This window comes from Myodes glareolus, chromosome X (assembly GCF_982192425.1).
Source record: "Myodes glareolus chromosome X, mMyoGla1.1, whole genome shotgun sequence".
NCBI classification, from domain to species: domain Eukaryota; kingdom Metazoa; phylum Chordata; class Mammalia; order Rodentia; family Cricetidae; genus Myodes; species Myodes glareolus.
The window spans coordinates 126,597,877-126,623,215 of NC_142053.1; the positions used below are offsets into that span (position 1 = coordinate 126,597,877).

The following is a 25,339-nucleotide window of genomic DNA, read 5'->3' on the forward strand; positions in this document are numbered from 1 at the left end:
ACTCAAAGGTCCACCTGCCTCTGCTTCCCAAGTGCTGAGATTAGAGGCATGCACCATAACATCCAGTAAGCCTATATTCTTAATGTAATAATTAATTAAATTAAGTAATTAAGTAGTTATCTATGTACTGATTATCTACTCTGAACCATGAGTAGCTCCTTTATAATGATCAAGTCTTATAGTTTTATCTCCATTTTATAGACAAGGAAACTGAAATTAAAACAAGCTTAGTGACTTGGCCCTAGGTAGGCCTATACTAGAACAAAAAAACAATAGGACTGTCAGACTCTCAAATGCATGGCACTACCCATTATCACAGGTAATGGGAAACTGTTACCTAGCTGTGCTACCTTTATTTTATCATAAAAATTATTGATTACTCGACAAGTACAAAGCACTTTCCATAACTCATCTTACTCAGTCTCATGAGTAACACCGTGGGGTTATTACTACTTTCATTTCTGAGATGAGGAAAATGAATCCAGGGAAGCAGGACTTCAGTGATTTGTACAAAATCTAACTTGAAAACTTGGGCTGATTTAACCACATTATCCAAAGTGATGTTCTTTGTGTTTACAGGAAAGACGTCACAACTATACCAGTCTATTAATGCTCACACTGTCAATACTTGGAAAACCAATTCCAAATATCAATTCTGCAATTTACTTTGAATTGCATCCTTGCTGGGCAGTGGTGGTGCACACACCTTTAATCCCAGCACTCAGAAGGCAGAAGCAGGCGAATCTCTGTGAGTTTGAGGCCAGCCTGGTCTACTGAGCAAGTTCCAGGACAGGCTCCAAAGCTACAGAGAAACCTGTCTCAAATAACAACCAAAAAAATGCATCTTTAGGGCTGGAGATGGCTCAGAGGTTAAGAGCACTGACTGCTCTTCAGGAGGTCCTGAGTTCAATTCCTAACAACCACATGGTGGCTCATCTGTAATGAGATCTGGCAGATCTCACTTCTGGCAGACAGGCAGGCATGCAGAACACTATATACATAATAAATAAATCTTTTTTTAAAAATGCATCTTTAAAAGAAAGTCTGAAAGTTGGATGTAACAACACATGCCTACAATCCCAGCATTAGAAGGATTAAGGCAGGCGGATCTTACACAGTGAGACCCCGATGAAAAATGAAACAACAAAAAAGAAAACAAAGAAACCCAGTGGGTGTGTGGATGGAGGAATTGATAGGGACATGAGAAAGCAAGTTCTGCAAATGTTAATGGCAGGGTACTAGCCCTGGATATGGACTTTTCACTGCAAATAAATTATGCTGAATACTGTTCAAAAATACTCCTAACAAAAAAGACATAGAGGAAAACTAGTCCACACAGATTCCTGGTCTAAATCTAGATTTTTAAAAAGAAATGCTAATAATCAGAGTAGAGAAGCAAAGATAACTTGGACTAGTGAAACACAGGACTCTGCATATCAGTTCTGCAATAAAATTTGCGGCCAGCCTGCTCTACAAAGTGAGTTCCAGGATAGCTAGGGCTACCCACTGAAACCCTGTCTCAAAAAATCCAAACAATTGTTCTCATGTTCATAACTAATATTTATATGTTCACATTCTTATCACAAGCTAATATGTTCATAACATACTAAGTTTTTCAGATCGTCTGCTAAGAACTCCTGTCTACTGCTTTTCAGTATTTCTTAAAAAATATTCATACTTTTTTTTACAGTGTTATATGGTATGAGAACTTCAGATTTTGTTTTTTGAGACAGGGTCTTTCTCATATAGCACAGGTTGACCTTGACTATGTGGCCAAGGGTGGTCTATAAACTTCTGATCCTTGTGTCTCTACCTCCTGAGTGCTAGAATTATAGGCACTATAATTATAGCACACGAACAACTAAACTACATCCCAAATCAGCATGAGGTCTCTAAAAAAGCAAACCCAATACTGCCAGGCTAAATCACTCTAGTCTGCTCATTTTATCTATGCAAGAAGAAACCTTACCAAACACTGGATTCTCTCGTTTAGACGACCTACCTAGCAGTGCAGCAAATATGGGAAAATTTATTCGCTTCAAACCAAGCTGCTTGGCCACTTCCTGCATCAGGAACTGGTTGGTTGTGAGGTTCTTCCCATTCCAGCTGAGCTTCAGCGCATGGGAACTGTAGTAAGATGGAATATTGTAGAGTGCATACTCGGAGTCATGAGCAAGAAGACCATGAAAGCCATTTTCTCTGAAAAAAGCCACCACTTCCAAATGGTGGTCTTCCAGGCTCTGAAAGACCTAGGAGAGAAAAAAAGAGAACATGTCATGACCCAGAAACTGATCTATATACATCTAACAAGATTAGAAATCAGGAAGGATAGTGCCTAATTTATAACGATAAAATTTTAAATTATCTTTGGCCAAAAAGAACAAAACAAGCAAATTGTATATCAGCTTAGAATATGATTATGCCTGTACACATGTCTACTAACTATCCAATCCTTAAGTTGTGAAATCAACACACTATTCCTTAATGTATACTATGTTAATTATTTAACATAATACTAAATTACTTGTTTCTGCTTGAAGCCATAACAGAGATCTTCATAAGAAAAACAAAGAAATCATTCAGTGGCTATGTACCATGCATATTCTACCTGTATAATCTTATCACAACAATCGTGGTAAGGTATATATGGATGAAAGTGCTTAGAGGTGGAAACAGAAATCTTAGTTCATCTATCAGTTTTTTATGGACATTGATGTTCTACCTGCATGCAAGTCTGTGTGCGGGTGTCCGATACCCTGGAACTGGAGTTACAGACATCTGTGAGCTGCTGTAGGGGTGCTGGGAATTGAAGCCAGATCCTCTGGAAGAGCAGCCACTGCTCTCAACTGCTGAGCCAGATCTCCACACCCTCACCTATCAACTTTTTTAAACATTTACTTACTTGTTTACGTGTATGTGTGTATGCTGAATGTATTCCTGTGCATCAGTGCATGGAGATGCCTGTGGAAATCAGAAGAGGTCACTGGATCCCCTGGAACTAGGGTTGCAAGCAGTTGTAAACTGCCCAAAGTGGGAACTAGAAACCCCCAGGTCCAGCATAGCACCCCCTCTTTCACAGTTCTTGTTTCTTCTCTCCTTAGGAGCATCTTAAGAAAGGCAAGTGCTTTCATAAGGGAGGTTTCTCACAGGGTTCCCCAGAGGAAACCCACAGAGATTATTTCCATTAGTCAAGGGTCAAAACTTTATCCTATTTTAAAAACAGAGAAACTAAGCTGTAAAAGGATGGCTGGCCTCAAAGCTATATGAGTGAGATACAACAGAAGCGGACCTAACGCCAGAATACATATCACTTCTGGTACCAAGCACACTCCCCAAACAGCACTAATTTTAATAGAAACAGAGACAGCCTATTATGTACCCTTCCTGCACATGCTCTATTTGGTGTAAATGAAGCATACACTGTACACTGTACACTGTACACTGGCTTCACCAGACTAAGTTTTTTGACTACAGAGACTTTATGGCTGCATTTTGGGCTCCACTATTTTTGGCTCCACCATTCAGACTTCACGCTAGTGCATAGCAATATATACTAATGACAGTACAAACAGGTCCTAACTATGTGCTATGTGCAAAGCAATATACCTTTATACTTTATATGCATTAATTCATTTATATGCAAAAAATCCTATGAGGCCATTTATTTTCAAAGTCATATACTAGAAAGAGCAAAGCCCAGACTTGTTTGGTTCCACAGTCTATAGATCTTGATAATGCCTTTGAACTCAGCAGACCTATTGTTTGCCATTGCAGTTGTTGCTGCTTTGTTTTTTTCAGACAGGGTCTTACTATATAGTTCTGGCTGGTCTGGAACTCACTACATAGGCCAAATGAGCATCAACCTCATAGAGCTCTGCCTGCCTCTGCCTCCTGAATGCTTGCTCACATTAAAGGTATGTATCATCATGCCTAGCTCAACTGATCTTATTATTGTTATTATCTTATTATTATTATTATCTTGTTATTATCTTGATATTGTTATCCTAAAGTAATAACAATTTTTCTGGAGTATAACAAGAGTCTCAATACATTAAACTTGGTAGGATGTAGAAAGAGTTTAATTACTGTTGCTATTCATGTCACACATGAGGTCACATAAGGACAAAGGCACCAATAAGCAGAAAGCACAGCAAAGTATTAATTTTATATCTAGGCAAAGGAATCAAAGTGCTATAACATATTTATACCTACAGATACAGTTAACTCCAGATGTGCCAGAGTAAGGGAATAGTTTTCTGCTGTCTTCTGATGATATTTTCTTCCAGCATACCTAGCATACAAGTTGCTAGTTCATCCATCAACCTCATGCTAGGCAACCACAAAATATGATCTAGCCTCTTACGTCATCATAGCCTGTTGTAGGGCCCACGTTGGGCACCAATTGTTGTAGGGAGAGGCCCGCTTGTTTGTCCTGGTTGCCCGGCTACCTCACATCTGAAATAATCACACAGAAACATCACTTGTCCCATTATTTCTAGTTTTTTAATTGGCTAATTCTTGCATCTGAATTTAACCCATTTTTATTAATTTATATATCGCCATGTGGCAGTGGCTTACCAGAAGAGATTTTAACCAGCGTCTGTCTCAGGCAGAGGATCCATGACTTCTCTGACTCTGCCCTTCTTCCAGCATTCAGTTCTGTTTTCTCTGCCTGTCTAAGTTCAGCCCTATCACCTAGGCCAAGGCAGTTTCTTTATTCATTAACCAATAAAAGCAATACACAAACAGAAGGAACTCCTACACCAATAACCTGATTATGCAGATATTCTAAGTTCAATCTTACAGATAAAGAAATTCAAATGTACAAAAGAAAGGTGTCATGCTCAAAATCACAGACCTAAAAAACCTAGGTCAGACTGTCACTGACATCCATGTTCTTTCTATGACACATAACTTTAAGCCCAGCTGAAGCTGATTATGCCACAGTACAAGTGATTTCAACTCCAGAAAGCCAATGATTACTAATGTGGGGGGGGCAAGAAGGAGTGATACACATAGGCTATTACTATATCACCAAGTCTGATCCCAAATTCCTTGGCTCAAGTGATCCTCTGGTCTCTGTATCCTGAGTAGCTGGGACTATTAGCCACATCAAGTGAATGACTAATGACTGTCTGTGTGTATATGGTAGTATGATTGAACCCACAGCTTTGTGAATGATAGACCTTTAAAAAAAAATTTAAGACAGGGATTCACTAGTTGTCCAAGTAGACATCAAATTTGGGATTTTTCTGCACCATCAGATATAGTAGTAGTACTAAAGATCTTTAATGTGATGAATCTTCTAATACTATGAATATAAATCACTATTACTTAGAGATTAAAACCAGCCGGGTTGTGGTAGCACACACCTTTATTCCCAGCACTCAGGAGTCAGAAGCAGGCGAATCTCTGAATTCGAGGCCAGCCTGGTCTACAAAGTGAGTTCCAGGACAGCCAGGACTATTACACAAAGAAACCTTGACTCAAAAAACAAAAAAACCAAACCAAAACAAAGCAACACTCAGCTGGGTGGTGGTGCACACTTTTAATCCCAGTACTCGGGAAGCAGAGACAGGTGGATCTCTGAATTTGAGGCCAGCCTGGTCTACAGAGCTAGTTCCAGGACAACCAGGGCTATGCAGAGAAACCATCTCTCACCACCACAAAACAAAGCAAAACAACAACAACAACAAAAAACTCCACCATACTTAAGCATGCTTTAACTCATATTGCTATAACAATTCTTGCAATCCAAACACTTATATTTTCAATGTAGTTTCAACCTTAATCCACTTGACTTCTTAGGCAATGAAGATCTAGAGAGCATAAATGCCTTGACATGATTACCTAGCTAATTTGCAGCAGAACCAGGCTTAGAACAAAAGACTCAAAGTTCCAAGCACAGAACATTTTCACTACACATTCTAGAGAAGAAGAATAGAAAACATCAGAATTAAAAGAAAAAAATCTCACAATCTTTCTCACAATTCCTTGAAAATAAGCATGCCAACCTATTTCCAAGATTCTTCCTGCATCCCCAACCTAGGTCATTCAGTTTCTCTGCCTAAAATGCCTTAGAAACTTTCTAATGCTTCAAATATTTTCATAGGCCTATTTCTTCCTAGACAAATTCCTTGGTGATTCTTCCCTTTTCGCCCTTTTTAAATTTTATTTTATTTGCTTTAGTTAATATATTGATTTGAGGAGACATCCTTCCACATGTGTGTGGAGGTCAGACTACAAATGGCAGGAATTGGTTTCCTCTTTCTAATCATGTGAGTCTATGAGACTGAAAGTAGATCCTCAGGCTTACTGGCAAGCACCTTCCACACACTGAGCCATCCCACTCCCCAGCCCATATACCCACAGCTCCTTCAGTCTTACAGCATCAAGACAGATCATATAGGCACAGAACCAATTTGACAAAAGCATCTCCAATCTTCAAAAACCACAAGTTCTATCTTTTAATTTTTTCTTATTGTTTTCAACACATCCTGACTGCAGTTTTCCCTCCATTCTCTTCTCCCCGCATCCCCTGCCTCCCCTAAATTACTCTCATCCAGATACACTCCTCTTCCATTTCCATTCAGGAAAACAGCACACCTCCCAGGGATATCATATATGTTATGGTTGATAGCTTAGTGTTTTTGGGGGGACTCCTGGGTGTCTCTAACTCTTTTGCTTGCTTTTGGGATCCTTTTCCTCCTTCTGGGTTGCCTCATCCAGCCTTGATAGGAAGATCCGTGCCTAATATTATTGTATATTGTTATGCCATGTTCAGCAGTTATTCCTGGAAGGGTTTCCTGAAAGTTAGTACTTATCAAAGTTAAATCAAGATCAAATAAACAATTTAAATAGACTAATAACCCTTAAAGAAATAAAAACAGTCATTAAAATCTCCCAACCAAAGACAGCCCAAAATCTATTTCTAACCAGACTTGCAAAGTAGAACTAATACCAATACTGGACAAATTATTCCACAAAGTAGAAACAGAAGGAATATTGCAAAATTCATTTTATGTGGCCATAGTCACCCTGATACCCAAACCACACAAAGACTCAACAACAACAAAAAAAGGAAATAATATCCCTTATGAACATCGATGCAAAAATACTCAAAAAATACTGGCAAACCAAAGCAGAGAACACATAAAAAGATTATCTGCCACGATCAAGTAAGCTTTATCCCAGAGATATAGGGGTGGTTCAACATACAAAAATCTGTCCTGTCAATGTAATCCATCATATAACCTGAAAGAAAAAAAACCAAATGATCATCTCATTAGATGCTGAAAAAAGCCTTTGCCAAAATCCTTTTCATGATAAAGATCTTGAAGAGAGCAGGGATACAAGGATCATACCTAAACATAATAACGGCAATATACAGCAAGCCAACAGCCAACATCAAATTAAATGGAGAGGAACTCAAAGCAATTCCATTAAAATCAGGAACAAGACAAGGCTGTCCACTCTCTCCATATCTATTTGATATAGTACTTGAAGTTCTAGCTAGACAACTAAAGGAGATTAAAGGGATACAAATTGAAAAGGAAGAAGTCAAAGTATCGCTATTGGCAGATGATAAGATACTATACATAAGCGACCTCAAAAATTCAACCAGGATGTTCCTACAGCTCATAAACACCTTCAACAAAGTGACTGGATACAAAACTAACTCAAAAAAATCAGTATCTCTCCTTTATGCAAATAATAAACAGGCAGAGGAAGAAATCATGGAAACAATACCTTCACAAGAGCCACAAATAATATAAAATATCTTGGGGTAGGTGTAAGCAAACAAGTGAAAGACCAATATAACAAAAACTTCAAGTCTTTGAAGAAAGAAATTGAAGAGGATATCAGAAAATAGAAAGATCTTCTAATGCTCATGGATCAGTAGGATTAACATAGTAAAAATGGTCACCCTACCAAAAGCAATCCACAGATTCAATGCAATCCCCATCAAAATTCGAACACAATTCTTTTCAGACTTCGAAAGTACAATACTCAACGTCATATGGAAAAACAAAACAAAAAAAAGGATAGCTAAAACAATCTTGTAAAATAAAAGAACTTCTGGAAGTATCACCATCCCTGATTCCAAGCTCTTCTACAAAGCTATAGTAATAAAAACAGCATGGTGCTGGCATAAAAATAAACAGATCGGCAGATTCGAAACAAAGACCAAAAAGTAAATTCATACATCTGTGGACATTTATTTTTAACAAAGAAGCAAAAACTATACAGTGGAAAAAAGAAAGCATCTTTAACAAATGGTGCTGGCATAACTGGATGTTGGCATATAGAAGAATGCAAATAGATCCATATCTTTCATTGTGCGTAAAACTCAAGTCCAAGTGGATCAAAGATCTCAATATAAATCCAGATACACTGAACCTGATAGAAGAGAAGGTGGAAAATAGTCTTGAGTGCATTGGCACAGGAGACAACTTCCTGAACAGAACATCAATGGCGCAGGCACAAAAACTGACAATTAATAAATGGGACTTCATGAAATCGAAAAGCTTTTGCATAGCAAGGGACACTGCCCATAGGACAAAATGGAAGCCTACAGAATGGGAAAAGATCTTCACCACCTCCACATCTGACAGAGCACTAATTTCCAAAACATAAAGAACTCATGAAACTAGAAATCAAGAAACCAAATAATCCAATTAAAAATGGGTTACAGATCTAAACAGAGAATTGTCAACAGAAGAAATTCAGATGACCGAGATACCGCATCCTTAGGCATCAGGGAAATGCAAATCTAAATGACTCTGAGATTCCATCTTAGACCTGTCAGAATGGCTTAGATCAAACACAAGTGACAGCTGATGCTGGCAAGAATGTAAAAACCCGACGGTCCTGTAGCGCCCCTGCCACTACAAGAAGGTCCACAAGCTGGAAACCAAGCCGGGAACTGGGCTGAGAGACTTTAAAACACAAAGACAGAGACAGACAAGACAGAGAGAGACACAGACATGGGTCATCCTTGATACAAGAATGCCAATGCCAAGTTTATTGTGCTCAGAGAAAGCTTATATAGGGATCCTTAACCATGCCCAGCTCTTGGGATCTTTCAGCTGCCGGCCCACCAGCCAGCCATCAAGGTCTCATGCTCAGAGCAGCTGCAGGCTGCTCAAAGCAGAGGAAAACAAGTTTTGCTCAGAGCGGCCACAAGCACAGGAAAAACAAGCTGCTCACAGGGAATTCAGGATCCGGAGATCCACAGCCCCCAATAGCTGCCAACACAAGGGGAGCACTCCTTCACTGCCCGTGGGAGTGCAAACTTGTACAGCTATTTTGGAAATAATGATGGCAAGTTTCTCAGAAAATTGAGACTAGATCTACCTCAAGCGCCAGCAATGCCACTCTTAGGCATATACCCACAGGATGCTCCATCCTACCACAAGGACACTTGCTCAACTATGATCATTTCAGTTTTATTCAAAATAGCCAGAACCTGGAACCAGCCGAGATGGCCCTTATCCAAAGAATGGATAAAGAAAATATGGTACATTTACACGGCAGAGTATTACTCAGCAGTAAAAAACAATGGCATCATAAAATCTGAAGGCAAATGAATGGAACTAGAAAAAAATCATCCTGAGTGAGATAACCCAGACCCAGGAAAAAAAAGTATGACACTGATAATTGGATATCAGCTGTAAAGGATAACCATGTGGAATTGAATTCACAGACCCATAGAAGCTAAGTCACAAGGAGAACTCAAGAGGGTCCTTAAATCTCTCTGGGAAGGGGAAATAGAATAGATTGGGGGCGGGTAGGGATGGGAACAGGAGAGATCAGGTGGGGGAAAGATGGAGGGGAAGAGTACTGGAAGAGACGACTGGAATGGAGGGGGCATCTCTGGGATGAGCAAGAAACCTAGTGCAATGGAAACTCCCAGGAAGCTACAAGGCTAACCCTAGCTAAGATTCCTAATAATAAGGGATAAGTGGCCAAAACTGGGCATCTTCTGTAGCCAGGCAAGACTTCCAATGGAGGGACTGGAACAACCCAGCCACATAACCTTCAACCTACAATTTGTCCTGCCTACAAGATGTGCTGGGGTAAAGTTGGAACAGAAATTATTGGAATGGTTAACCAATGACTGGTTCAGCCTGAGACCCATGATATGAGAGGGAGCCCACCTGTGACAGTTCCTGGAGCGCAGGACCCAGGGGCTAGACAGCCCAGAGACCCAGGGTGGAACCAAACACAACTGGCAAATAAAAGTCAATGTAACGAAGCCTAATGCTATTCCGCTATACTTAGAGGTTGGTGCCCACCTGTCATCAGGGAGCCTTTGTCCAGCAACTGATGGAAACACATGCAGAGACCCCCAGCCAAACATTAGACAGAGCTCAGGGAATCCCATGGAAGAGGGAGAGGAAGGATTGTAGAAGCCAGAGGGGTCAAGGACACCACAAGAAAACCTACAGAACCAATTAACCTGGGCTCATAGAGGCTCACAGAGACTGAAGCACCAAGCAGGAAGCCTGCCCGGGGCTGACCTAGGCACTCTGCATGTATGTTGCAGTTTCGCAGCTTGGTGCTCTTGTGGGACTCCTAATAGTGGGAGTGGGGGCTGTCTCTCTGACTCTTTTGCTGGCTTTTGGGACTTTTTTCCTCATACTGGATTGCCTTCTCCAGGCTTAATAGAAGGGGAGGTACCTAGTCTTATTGTAACTTAATATGCCATGTTTGGTTGATATGGATGGGAGGCCTGTTCTTTTCTGAATAGAAAAGGAAGGGTGGATGGGGGGGGCAAAGCGGAGGTATGGGAGGAACTGTGAGGAGAGGGAGGGAGGAGAAACTGAGGTTGGGATGTAGAAAAATTAATAAGTAACATGCAGAGGACCTAGTGTAGACCCATCTAGGCTCTGTTGTTATTTTATGTATATGACCGTTTCGCTTGCCATGTATGTCTGTCCACCAATTGTATGCCTCACTTTTGGAGGCCTGAAGTGGGCAGTAGATGGCTTGGAACAGATGGTTGTTAGACCATGTGGGTTTTGAGACTCAAACCAGAGTCTTCTGGAAGAGGAGATTGTGTTCTTAACTATTGAACCATCTCTCCCGGCCCCTACAGGTTCTATCATACTAGTTTCTATTTCTTTTATTCATTAATTTTCCCAGCCCAATCAGGTTTCCTCCTTTCCTCTCTCCTCTCCTCCCAGTCCCTCCCCCCATCTCACCCCCACCCACTCCTCCTCCTGTTTCTCTTCAGAACGGGGTGGGCGTCCCAAGGGTATCAGCCAGCCATGGCAGATCAAGTTGCAGTGATACAAGGCACCACCTCTCCTATTAAGGCTGGGCAAGGCAACCTGCTAGGAGCAAAGGGTCCCTTGAGCAAAGTCTAACCGCAAGATGCAAGAGACAGAGAAAACTGAAGAAAGACTACCAAGGTTACAAAAAAAAAAAAAAAAAAAACGAAAGCAACGAACTACAGAAATGATCCCCAAGAGAGCCCAGCAGGTAGTAGGAGCACATGCCTTTGATCCCAGCACTCAGGAGAGAGAAGCAAGTGGATCTCTGGGAGTTCGAGGTCAGCCTGGTGTACAGAGTTAATTCCAGGACAGCAAGAGCTACAGATAAACCCTGTATCAAAAAAATAAAAATTAAAAAAGAGGAGAGCAGCATAGCCTCTGACCTCTATAGCAGATGTATACCTGGACTGAGATTATTTACATCTCAGGTAGCCAAGGAATAACAATTATTAATTATGTACTATGTTCTAGACACTGTTTCAAAACCATCTCCTGGCAGGGTGGTGGTGGTGCACGCCTTTAATCTCAGTTCTTGGGAGACAGAGACTGGCAGATCTCTGTGAGTTCAAGGCCAGCCTGGTCTATAGAGTGAGTTCCAGGACAGACCAAAGCTACAGAGACCCTGTCTCTAAAAACAAAAACAAAACCAAAACAAAATAAACAAAACCATCTCCTGTATACTAAATTTGATACCATCATGAGGCATTATTATAGTGACCCTTACTCATTTGCTGGGATTGTGTGCTGATTTCCAATGGAGCGCTGGAAGTAGTTGAGACTGCCAAATTCTCTATATACTGTTATTACACGCGGGGGGGGGGTCAGTCTAGGAAGAACATTTATTGTTGATCATTTATGTATGTGTTTGGGGCTGATCACTTAGAACTGGATTAAGCTGTGAGAGGACTCGTCTCTGGAGAAGACCTATTGATTGCTTGCAGCTCTTCACTTAAGGGTAGGGCCGTGCGACACTTCACCCATCCATGCTGTTCCTTTTCAGGTCCTGTTTAGGAAACCCCACTGCTCAAGCTTCCGAAGTCATGTCTAGAAGACACAGCAGATGATCTAGTCATCTGGATCTTCCCCTCTTCCTGCCCCCTTTCCCATGGCGTTCCCTGAGCCTTAGGTGTAAAGACTGTGCTGTGAAACTTGGATTATGTCAGGTTTTTTTTTTTTAGTTTCTGAAGAATTTACATCGTTTTGTCCATAGCAGTCACTTTATTGACCGTCCCACCAATACTGCACTGAAGTTCCATTAGTTCCATTCCCCTACTTCCTTGAACACTTATTTTCATTTGGGAAATACAAATCAAAACTCTATTAGAGTGATTATCCTCAAGAAAAAAGAAAAAAAACAAGGCAAGGAATGAGGTTCGGCAACATGGCTCAGAGGTAAAGGTGCTTGTTATGTAAGCCTGGTGACCTGAGGTCAATCTCTAGAACCCACGAAGAGGTGGAGGAGAGAGCCATCTGCACAAAGCTGGCCTCTAACATCCATGCTTGTGTATTGCACATAGGTCCTCGAATGCATGCACATACTCTAATAATAATAATGCTAGAAACAATAAGAGACAAGGAATCTCCGTCACTTCAGCCTGTGTCTGGGTGCCCCATGGTCTTGCCACCCTTTCTCCCTTCTCTCTCTCTCAGGTCTAGCACAATGGAGGTCACTTTTGCTTAGCAGCAACAACACTACCTGAGAGGCCTGTTCACCCTTAGAAATCGATGGAGAATGTCTATGAAAATTTCCACTCCGATCAAAGATTTTTATTCCTCCTACAAGCCATCAGAAATACACAGGTTGCTAAAGGGGCTAGACAAATGGCTGAGGTTTTCCTAAGGAATCTTCGGTTATCTAAATTTGATGAGCTGTACTCAACTTCTGTCAGATGCTCAGATATACAGATGCAAATAATCTAGCATGCGGGGAGGGGACGACCCTGTTGAACTGACCATGAATTTAAAAGATGAGGCTGGCAACAAATGGTGGCCTGAAGGTTTGAAGCTCCTTTTCAATCATTCATTCATTCATTCATTCATGTAGTTCTTAGAACACAGGCCTGGGAGAAGTACACTTTGCGTGTTTTGGAATTTTTCTGGAGTATTTAGAAATCATCAATGGCACTACTCAGTCATCATGAAATGAATATTAATTTACTGTCTGAAACATGCCCTGAGACCTTAGCACAACTGACACCATGACAGAGGCACCATTCTGACCTCAGAACCCAGCATGTAGACCCCAACACCTGCCAAAACAGGAGCAAAGACCTAATCCATCAAAGACCTAGTCCATAGTTCAGGATCCAGAAAAAAACCTAAATGCATTAACCTTGTTTTTTGGCTTCTATATTTTTGCTTCTCACTGACCAAAGTGTGTCAACTAGGATGTAGTTTTTTTTTTAAGTTTATTTATTATATATTCACATGCCATAAGAAGGCACCAGATCTCATTGTAGATGACTTGTGGCCATTATGTGGTTGCTGGGAATTAACTCAGGACCTCTGGAAGAACATCCAGTGCTCTTAACCTCTGAGCCATCTCTCCAGCCCTGGGATGTAGTTTTTGTGAATGAAAGACAAAGAACAGTGAAGCTTGAAGCTGCATAATTTGGGTAAGTTCTCCAGGAAGCCACTGGCCAGCAATGCCTTACTGACTCTGAGTGTCTGTGTGTGTGTGTACGCACATGCGCACATGCGCACACGCACTCTGATAGCTGCCTCTCAACAGAGCTCCATCTACATTTGTATTTGTAAATGATCACTGTTCAAAAATTGCACACACTTAATGACTCATGCTACCAGAATGACCTGGTCCTAAAATCCCTCATTGAGAGTGCAGTTAGTTTCAAGATATTTACTCCCTCACCTGGAAGCAATTCTACAACCAAACCTAACCTGTGAAGAAACTAAACAGTGCTAACCCACCCTCGGAGTGTTCAAGACCCTCTGTGAGACTTCATTTGCTATGCTAAGGAGGTGAGGCCCAGCATGGTGGTGCCTGTTTTTAATCCCAGCATTCAGAAAGTTGAGACAGGAGTATCTCTGTGAATTCAAGGCCAGGCCGATTTACACGGTGAGTTCTGGGGCAGCCAGGGGTACATAATATGACACTGAAGAAACAAACTAGCAAATAGACAATAGAAAGAGGAGGGGGAAGAGAGTGTGAGAGAGAGGGAGGAAGAACGGATGCTAATATTGTTACATATATGATTCGTCCTATGTTTCCAATGGTGGCTGACCTGGCAGACAAGGACTGGCAAATGATGAATGAGAATCGTGATAGCAATGCAGTAGCTGGTGACAATGCTTTAGACTGGACTTGGTTTATGGACTTGGTAGAAAAGTCATTTCTGCCAATGATCAAGGGAACACATTATGAAAACCTTTCAAAATAGTGACAAAATACAGGCATGCAGAATTAATCTGCCATTAGAAAGGGTTTTTCCCTCCATCAGAAGGAATTCTAAGTAAGATAGTAGATTCTGTTTTGTGCTGGGCATGAAGACATCATAGGCATGCCTCTGTGAGTTCAAGGCCAGCCTATTCTACACAGCAAGTCCCAAGTCAGCCATGCCTACAGTGACATCTTGCCTCAAAAAATGTTTTTGTTTTGCTTTCCTTCTGGATCCTTTTCCATCTGGGAGTAAGACAGCATGCAATGCTGTGAGACAGATGACTGGAGATTTTGTATGTGGATTCCAGAAGGAACTTCAAAGGAGACTACAGCTGTTCTCTAACTGCAGAAAAGCAGAGAAACAGAGAGACATGCCCATGCAGCGGCTGCTCATTCATTGCACTGAAGATTCTCTCAAGTCACTACTTACTCCACACTGTGATAGTTCCGTGAAACCATGTGTTCTATTATTACACTGAAGCTTCAAGAGCTGAGTCGATAACCAGTATTTACTACATCCACCATGGAGCTACATGTGGTGGTTACAGCACTGAGCTGACTTGTGGAGCTGGTGTCATGGAGATGGAGATTCAAGACAGACTCTAGACCAGGCAACTTAAGACATCTTAGCTGAGCACAGATGCCCGTGCCTAGAGCCCAGCACTCAGGAGGCTGAGGCTGGAGGAAGACCGCAGGTCTGAGGCCAGTATGGGCCTGGGAGACATAGTATGCTCAAGGCCAGTCTGAGCTACATAGTGGAAGAATACTCTTGTTTATCCTTCTAATCCTGTTAAAAATGAGTGCTATATCATTAATTCCCCTTCTTTCCCTGAAATAGGGACAACTGAAGTTTCAAACTTTCTTTTCGAGATAGGGTTTCAAACATTTTTTTTATTATTAACTTGGCCTAAAATACAGATATATATGGCAGAACTTGAATTCTTATTTTAAAACAATTTTCTTTCACACCAAGTATGTTATCTAATACATGTAACTGGAAAACATCCATTTTTCTGATCAATAAACACCAGGTCATAAAGTATAAGTAGGCTGTGAGCCTGTCGGTGGCATAATTATTACAGCCATTTATATCTTCAGGCAGGACTATGGAAAACAGCAAAATAAATTATTTAAAGTAATTTACACCAAAGATAATACTATTTTCTGATCTTACTGTGCAGCGCTTTCTTCCCAGATTAAAACCTTCCATCTTGAAGGAGACCTTCAGACACATGGTGAGGAAGGGGAGCTGAAACAAGATACTTTAAGGCAGGGGTCCCTATCAGATATCCTGCCTTTCCTATATTTACATTATGACTCCTAACAGTAGCAAATTGCAGTTATCAAGTATCAAAAGAATTTTATGGTTGGGGTTCACCACAGCACGAGGAACTGTACTAAAGAGTCTCAGCATCGGGAAGGTTGAGAACCACAAACCACAAACCTAAGGGTTCTTGAACCAGAGGCTGCAAATGCTACAGAAGGTAGGCAGCTAACAAAATGAAGGAAAGAAGTTGAGTCCAGAAAAATCAATTTCCAGAAAGGTAATTTTAAAACTAAATTGTGTTTTCTAGATGTTAACAGTACAAGTGAGGACTGGGGAGGCGGCTCATTGGTTTAGGGCACCTGCAGCTCTTGCAGAAGACCTGGGTTTCATTCCCAGCACCTACATGATAGTTTATAACCATTCATAACTTCTGTTCCAGGGGGTCCTCTTCCGGCCTACTTGGGCAGAAGGCACAAATGTGGTGTACATACATACATGTAGGCAAAACATTCATACATATAAATGAAAATTATTTTTTAAAAAGACAACTGGGGGGTTGGAGAGATGGCTCAGTGGTTAAGAGCATTGCCTGCTCTTCCAAAGGTCCTGAGTTCAATTCCCGGCAACCACATGGTGGCTCACAATCACCTGTAATGAGGTCTGGTGCCCTCTTCTGGCCTGCAGACATACACACAGACAGAATATTGTATACATAATAAATTAAAAAAAAAAAGACAACTGGGGTTGGAGAGATCTCGCAATAGTTAAGAGTGCTTGGTGCTCAATTGGGTCCTCCATCTTGAGGGCCAGAGTTTAAATTCCGGCACCCACGTCAGGTGGCTCACAACTGCCTGTAACTCCAGCTCCAAGGGATCCACATCTTCTTTTGCCCTCCATAGGCACCTGCAGACACATGTACACATATACTCATATAAACACACACACACACACACACACACAATAATGTTCAAAAAACAGACAATTGCAAGGCTGGGTGGTACATGTATTTAATCTGAGCACTCAGGAAACAGGTAGGTAGAGCTCTGTAAGTTCAAAGGCCAGCCTGACCCACACTGTGACACCCTGTCTCAGAAACAAAATCAAACAAAAACCCAGAAAAGGCAAAGTAGTGGCCCAGACTTTTAATCACAGCCCTTGGGAGGCAGAGGCAGGTGGATTTCTGTGAGTTTGAGTCCAGTCTGCTATACAGAGTGAGTTCCAGGATAGTGATAGCTATTATACAAAAAAAAACCCATCAAAACAACAACAAAAAACCACAAAGAACCCCAAAACTCAGACAATTTCAATCATTGCATTAAAAAAAACTCACAAAAATACAAAAAAAAAGTACTCTTCTTAGAGCAAGAAGCCTTATGCCCCTAAATGCCAAACAGTCTTCAGGTCTTAATGTTTTTATGAGATGCAAGGGCTGGAGAGACACAATAGCTCAACAGTTAAGTTCACTGGTTGCTTTTCTAGAGGACCTAGGTTTGATTCCCAGCATCCTTAAGGAAGCTCACAACCATATACTATCTCCAGCCCCAAGAGATCATGTGTTTTTGTTTCAAAAGGGAGCTTCCTAAGTCCAACAGTGATAGCACTTGAATCCAGAGCCTGGCCTGCCCCTGCCTCCTTAGTGCCAGGATTAACGGTGTGCGCCACCACATTTAGCAGGGTTTATTGCTTTTTTCCAACACACAAAAATCAGGGATTCCTAGATTTAACTGATAGGCTGGTTTGATTTTTCTTTTCTTTTTGATTTTCTGACACAGGGTTTTGCCATGTAGCCCTGAATGGCCCAGTCCTTGCTGTTTAGCTCAGGCTTGCCTCAAATTAGCAACAATTCTCCTGCCTCGGTCCATCAGTGCTGAGATTCAAGCACATGCTACCACAACTGATTTTACATCAAAATTCTTAACACATTGGTTGTATCCAAATACAAGTTCAAAGCAGCACTGCTGGATGGCTTGCTGAGGAACAGAATGATGAGTGCCCCCCTTTCTTTTCCGACTCAGTAGGTTGAGCTCGAGCTCACTCACAGACTACAACTCAGCTTGAGGGCTGCAATCGCCTCGGCGCTCCACTTGTAAGCTCACTCTAGAGGTTGTTGGCAGCTTTCAGTTCCTTGCAGGTTGCTGGGCAGAGGGTCTCGGGAGTTCCTCACTGGCCTTTGGGTCAGAAGCTGCCCTCAATCTTAGAGCCTGAAATTTTGCCTTTTTAACAAGATTTCAGATGGTGCACCTCTGTAGGTCAGAACCACACTTTACGATTCACTAGCTATGACGAAGCTAAGCGTATAGAGCTACATGGGTAATATTTCTTTTCTGTGGCTGCTTTGTAAAGCTTCGCAAGTGACTGGATATCCTCGCACTACTTGTCCCATAAATGTCCAACCGTCTTTAACATACGAAGCAACGGCAGTTTTCTACCTCCACAGATGTTTATTTGTGGTGTCACTTCTACATTCAATAGAAGGTCCTCGATAAAACCCTTGCCTACGGGAGGTTTCTAGGTATTTTCACTTAACAAACCACTGCATTTCACGGATGCATCACTTAATTCCGTCTGTATTGAATGCAGCTGAATTCCAAGCCAATTTCAAAACGCTTTCCAGCATTCGTCACTTTTGTATTCTGGAAATACCTCTTGCAATGCTTTATTTTTAAATAGTATCTGAAATTGGAGTCTTTCAGGAGACATACTTTATTTAGATGCATGGGGAAATTAATCAGTTCCACACAAAAACAACCTGGTTATCTTATTTTCCATTAAGCATATGATATTCTTGTATGTATATTCTCAGTCGTCAAATTGGTGGGATTACAGATGTGAGCCACCATGCCCAGTTCTACCTATTTAATTTTGTAAATCTGAAGATGCAACCAAGGGCTTTGTACAAGTTAACAAGTAATACTATACCATGGAGATCCATCAACATATCATAAATATGCAATTCTTCTTGCATAACCTTTTTACTTTGCATAGATAGTGCGTATTCACACTCATTAAAACTATTATCTTAAACTTATAAACACAACAACTACCAATGGAGTTACCCATTTCCATGTGACAAATCAACTCAAAAACTCCGTGGCTTAAAGCATTTATTATTTCAGTAGCATCTGCACCATCAGTCTGCAGTCAGGTCATCAAGGCTTAGTGGGAAGGATCAACTTCTAAGACCACACCCACGGTGTTGGCAGGATCCACTTTCTTCCAGATTGTTGGACCGAAGACTGCAGTTCCTTACTTGGTGTTGGTTGGAGGCTGCCCCACATGCCTTACCACATGAGCCTCAACACAGGGCAGTTCACACGGCAGCTAGCTTCATCAGAGTAATAAAACAATGAGCGGGAGACAAGAAAGAAGGGGAAGGAGAAGATGGGAATTGTAACATTTTATAATCAAATCTTATTATGACCTGGAAATATTCCATTTCTTTGTTGTTTCATTAGAAACAAGTAACTAGGTCCAGCCACCATAGGAGGTGGAGATTACATAAAATTATGAATATCAGAAGGTGGCGATCGCTGAGCATCATTACAGAAGATTCTTTGTATCACTGTATCATGAAGACACCATGGACTGAAAGATATAGCAATAAATGAATGCTTTGTGGCAGGCCAAATGGGTACTACTAAATGATCTGATATGTTGAGAATAGTTGGAAAGTCTTACTTTCGGGGGCAACATTTTGCAGCTGTTAAAAGTTGACAACAAATTCCAAGTTCCTGAAAAACTAATGTGTTCATACAAATGACAGTATCATGAGACTCATTCAAGTCGATTCCTTACTATACAGTCCAAACACATGACTTCAAATCCTAGGGAACACTTGATCAAAAAAAACAGCGTTCAATCACCCTCTCCCCCACAAGTGTAGGTCAAACAAAGGTTTGAACAATACAAAACTATGTGCATAGGTCATATATAACCTATGGGCTGCCACTTAAGAGAGCTCTGCCTAAACCTTAGTAACAGGCCTTAGGTATCTGGTATGCACATCTTGGTTCTGCCACTTCTGCTGGCCATGGCCCTGAGTTTATGATAAGGGTCAGGAAAAAATATCCCTAGAGAATCATACTGTATTTTTTGTATTATCAACAAGACTAAGAACCCAATGAATATTAGTTGAATTAATAAATTCCACAGTGCATTATTTAGCACAAGTTGTCTGGCACAAAGTAGGTGTTCAAAACTGTTAATTGAACTGAAAAGAAAATAGAATCCTAATAAGAAAAACAGGATGATGACTCTAGAGAATGAATAGCAGACATATTGTGAAAATCCTGCACACAAAGCCATCCTAAATTCAGAGCATTTGAGATGACTGTGCTGGTGAGGTGGCTCAGCAGCTAAAACTATTTGCCATACAAGCCTAGTGGCCTGAGTTTGATTTCTGGATCTCATGATGGAAAGAAAACCAATTCTCCAAAGTTGGCCTCTGACCTCCATGCAAGCTATGGAACATGTGTGTCCCCCATACATACACAATTATAATTTATAATCATAATCAGTTGGATGGTGGTGGCACACACCTTTAATATCAGCATTCAGTAGGACTCAGTAGGCAGAGGCAGGCAGATCTATGAGCATGAGGCCAGCCTGGTCTATAGAGAGTTTCAGGACACCCAGGGCATAGTGAGATCCTGTCTGCCTCGAAAAAAAAAAAACAAATCAAAAATATCATAATAATAAAGTCAAAGAGTGAGATGATCTGTGTCCAATCAACTTGACACACATTATTTTGGTTAAAGTAATAGTAGATGGTATTTGTATGTACCTTCTAATGGTCAAGTACTTTATTAAATAGTTGAACACTCAAAGTCTGTTGTATCGTTTTATTGTTATCCTCATCTTTCAGACACAGCTAGTAGAAAAAAAGAACAGAAATTTAAACCCAGGATGTCTGGTTCAAAATCAATGCTTCTAGGCAATATTTTATATAATCTGAATATAAGAAAAGGTGTTCTAAAGAAAGTAAAAATGCAACCATAATATGTAACTATACTCTCCTAAAGATTTTGATACCAAGTAGAAGGTTCATGTCTTAGCCCAATCATGTCATAACAGTACAATGAGGGTAGTAACTATACTAAGACTATTTTATTTTAGCTATAAAGATAGAGATTCTGAGGACTAAATGATCTATATGTATGGCACCCAGTCCATGTAATAGCTATTATTGTTTTTATCAAATGGGATTATATACTGTAAATACACTGTTGTACATAGCTAACAAAGTTCAGTGTCACAAACAAGAATTTAGTAAGCACTTTGTAATCTGAGTTTATTTACTAGAATTTACCTAAAATCAACACATAATACTGGTTCTAAACTCTTGTACATAGTATGTTGTTTTAAAACAAATTCTTGCTCTCTTGGAACTCATTTAAAAGAAAACTCAGCGCTCAGGAGGCAGAGGTACGCAAATCTGAGTTCAAGACCAGTCTTGGCCTACCTAGTTGAGTTTCAGGACAGCCATGGCTACCTATAGAAACCTTGTCTCAAAAAAAGAGACAGAATTATAATTTGAAATGTAAATACTAGAAAAAAGAAAAAAACACAAGAAATAAGAAAAAGAACACTCAGGTGGCACATGGGAAGGTGTCATTTACCTTAGCTGGATAAAAAATTTCATACTGACAATGTTTTTAGATATTTTTATTTTATTTATGTGTATGGGTGTTTGGGCTGCATATATGTGTGAGTGAGTACCAGGTATGTGCCTGGTGCACTCAAAAGGCCAGAAGGACATCAGATCCCCTGAAATTGGAGTTACAGGTGACGGTGAGCTGCCATGTGGGTGCTGGTAACAGAGCCTGTGTCCTCTGGAGGAGCAGCCAATTTTTAAACTTCTGAGCCATCTCTCTAGCACGTGAGAGTGACAGCTTTCAATCAAAAACAAGAATTTTCTATACTTTAGTTAAGGGAACCCAGAAATGTACAGAGCTGAGGCTAGGCATGGTGGAATATGCCTATAATCCTAGCAACCAGGATGCTGAGGCAGGAGAATGACAAGTTTGAGACCAGCCTGTTTATATAGTAATTTACTGTTTTTTTCTAAAGGAACTCTGGGGGAAAAACTGCAGATTATAAACCGCTTCCATCTGACACTCTGAGAACTGGGGGAAAAAAGGACTGACCATTCTAAAGACAGACAGATGGGAAGGCCATCATAAATCACACAAAGGAGATAAGATGCTGAAGACAGGACTGGACAGATGGCTCAGCAATTAAGAGCACTGGCTGCTCTTCCAGAGGTACTGAGTTCAATTCCCAGCACCCACATGGTAGCTCACGACCATCTGTAGTAAGGTCTAGTGTCCTTTTCTGGCTGCAGGCATACACGTGGGCAGAACCATGCATACAAAATAAATTTAAAAATAGATGCTGACAACAGAAAAAATAGAAAGGCTAAGAAATGATAAACAGTATGTAATACATGACTCCAGTTCTAGGGCCAAAACCAGGGAGAAGAACCAGAAGCATCACCAAAAGGTGAGCCAGATGGTCCAAAAAGAGAAAGGAAGGAAGGAAGGAAAAGAAATTGGTAATCAAACCATAGGACAAGCCCAGTTATAATCCTCAAATCCAGTTGGAGAATTTGGTATGGCTGTGCCTTCTCCTGTATAACAATCAACATGGAAGAAAAATAATCCAATTTATCACTAACTGTGCAAAGGCTAGAACTAGTACCATGTTGAAAAAGAACGTGTTGCTTGAGACTAAGCTATTCTAGGAGCCTGAACACAAAGAATATTACAAGTCAGGGAACCAGGAGATACTCCGACACAGTCTGAGTGGGGGACTGCCATACCGTACTGTGAGATGACAGTACAGGAGAAAGGGAGAGACTGAGATGGGCAAGCTAGGTTATTCAGGTGGCTGGAGGCTTGGGCTGTCAAAGGCACACTGCATGTTGGTCCTGTCTTCTGTCGAAAAACAAAAACCCAATCAACTGAAAAAAAAAAAAACAAACTGCGGAGACCACGCCCCATCAGTAGGCTGTAGGGCTTTTGGGAACAACTATTTCCTGGTTTACTGCTAGTGATACTGAGAACTCTGAAGCTCGGGTCTAGCTCCACTATAGATCTCAGCACCCTGGGTAGCTTCCCCAACTCTCCAACAAACTCAGAATCCAACTCCTGACTATGACATTAGCCAGCAGACAGGACAGAAACGTGGGAGTACGGAACGAGCGAGAACCTATATGGATCATAGGATATGGAGCTGACTGCAGCCAGCCCAGAAGGAAGGCTCTATTGAACATCAAAACATTGATGTGTCTGCAATCCCTAGCAGCCTGAAGGTAAGAAAGACAGTCGAGCTTAAACTGACCATGTCCTCCAACGGGCAGACTCTAATACTACTTACTGCGCTTGTACCCAGAAACACACCACTCCAGTACATTTTTATCTTTAAAAGACTGTTTTTCATATTTAGCCTGTTTTTCTTCTTTTCTTTCTACATACTTAGTATTATTTTTTACCTTATTTCATCTTTAAAATGTTTATTTTAAAAATTAATATTTCAATTAATCTTTCTTTATTTTGTAATCAGATTATTTTAATTGCTTGCTTTTTCCTCTTACTCATGCTCTTCTCTATCTTTTTTTAAAAATTTAACTTTGCTTTGTCTGTTTCCACTTCTTGCCCTTCTATTTAGCTTTTTAAATTTTACCCTATGAATTCGTAACTTCATACCAAACTCTACATCATTTTTGCACTTTTGTTTTATGGTTATTGGTTGTAAAGAAGCTGACTTTAATCAACCTTTAAATTTAATTTTTTACATTTATTTACTCTTATTATTAGTGTGTGCGCATGCATGTGCGTGTGTGCACTGTATACACACTTTCTAAGATGTGTATGGAAGACACCTTGTGGGCATATAGGAATCAGTTCTCTCCTTCCACCATGTGAGTCCTGCGATTGAGCTCAGGTTGTCAGGTTCACCAGCTTGGAAGTATATTTTAAATCTATTACAGCAGTTTCTTTCCTCCTTTCTGAGTGGTACCGAAGATAGAGCCTACAAGGGACAACTGTCCTTAAAAAGAGACCCAGATAAAACCGTAAGTGATATCATCCAAGTGCATTAAATACAACACAGAAATACCCTCAGTGGGAAATGACAAGGGGATTCCTCCAAAAGATCCTAACTCCGCAATTACCAAGTCAAAAGATACTAAATAGTTGAAATGTATTTGAAAGTCTAATTGTAAAAACAATCAATAAAAACAGAATAATTAAAAAGGATATCAATTCAGGACCTGGAGAAAAGAGTTGGCATCATAGATGAAAGCAAGAAAAGTGAGATTTTTGAAAACCCCAGGAGCTACCGGCTACTTGAGGAGTGAGAGTTTTCTTCAGAGATGTGGCCTCTCAGAGGCTACCCATACTCCAATAGCTGGCTCTGTACCCACGCACATACTGGCAGCACTAAGTCGATTTAGTGGGTTAAAGAAAGAGACAAAGAACATGAAGATGGGAAGGAAAAGTGGTAAGGAAGATAGAGAGAATTTAGAGGGAAGGAAATGGAGGAGGTGGATTTGATTAAAACATATTATATATGTAAGAAATTCTTAATTAAGATGAAAGTTTCCCTAGCAATTCAACATCCGGACATTTTTCCACAGAACGGACACTTGAATAATGCTATGGGAAAGTGAGTGTGATAGGTATATAGGATACCTCCTCTGCTTCTGTAAATCTTTGCTGCAGCAGCTCATTTGCTGGTGTACTGCAGAATAATCAACACAATATAGAAAAAAATGAAGGAACAAATAAATCCAGATACAATAATACTGGGTACCTTAAATACCCCACCCTTATTAATAGATCAACCAGAAAAAAAAAAATCAATGGAAAACTTTCAGAGCTACACAGAACCGTAGGTTAAGTGTATTTAACAAACATATCTACAGAATATTGCATCTAATAACTGTTAAATACACATTCTTTTCAATAACTCATGGAATTTTCTCTAAAATATAATGCATTTAGATCATAAAGCAAGTCTTTAACAAATTACAAAAAAAATCAAAATAATTTGCTGTATCTTATCAGATCATAGTGGAATTAGGAACTGATAGCAAAAGAAACTACAGAAATTATACAAACACATGAAAATTAAACAATTTATTTTTTAGTTAGTGATTCGAGAGTCTTGTTGTATAGAACTGGCTATAGCGGTATCTGCTATATAGACAGACTGGCCTTAACTTCAGGGTAACCATTCAAGCCCAGCCTCTTAATAGCTGGAATGATAGACATGTAATACCTGGCTTAAGAATACACTTTCAGTTGATAACTGAATCATGGGCAAAATCATCAAGAAATTTTTTAAACCTAGAATCAAATGCAAATTAAATATAACCTTAAGAACATATCACAG

General features: G+C 40.4%; 1 protein-coding gene across 2 annotated transcripts in view; it reads right to left on the bottom strand.

Annotated features, from left to right (window-relative positions):
• Positions 1–25,339, bottom strand: part of Fam120c (family with sequence similarity 120 member C) — a 131,067-nt gene that overhangs the window by 89,001 nt on the left and 16,727 nt on the right. For both annotated transcript variants that reach the window (XM_048441606.3, XM_048441609.3), the window contains exon 2: positions 2,003–2,249. In XM_048441606.3, the coding sequence (XP_048297563.1) occupies positions 2,003–2,249 (247 nt within the window). The remainder of the gene's footprint in view (positions 1–2,002; positions 2,250–25,339) is intronic.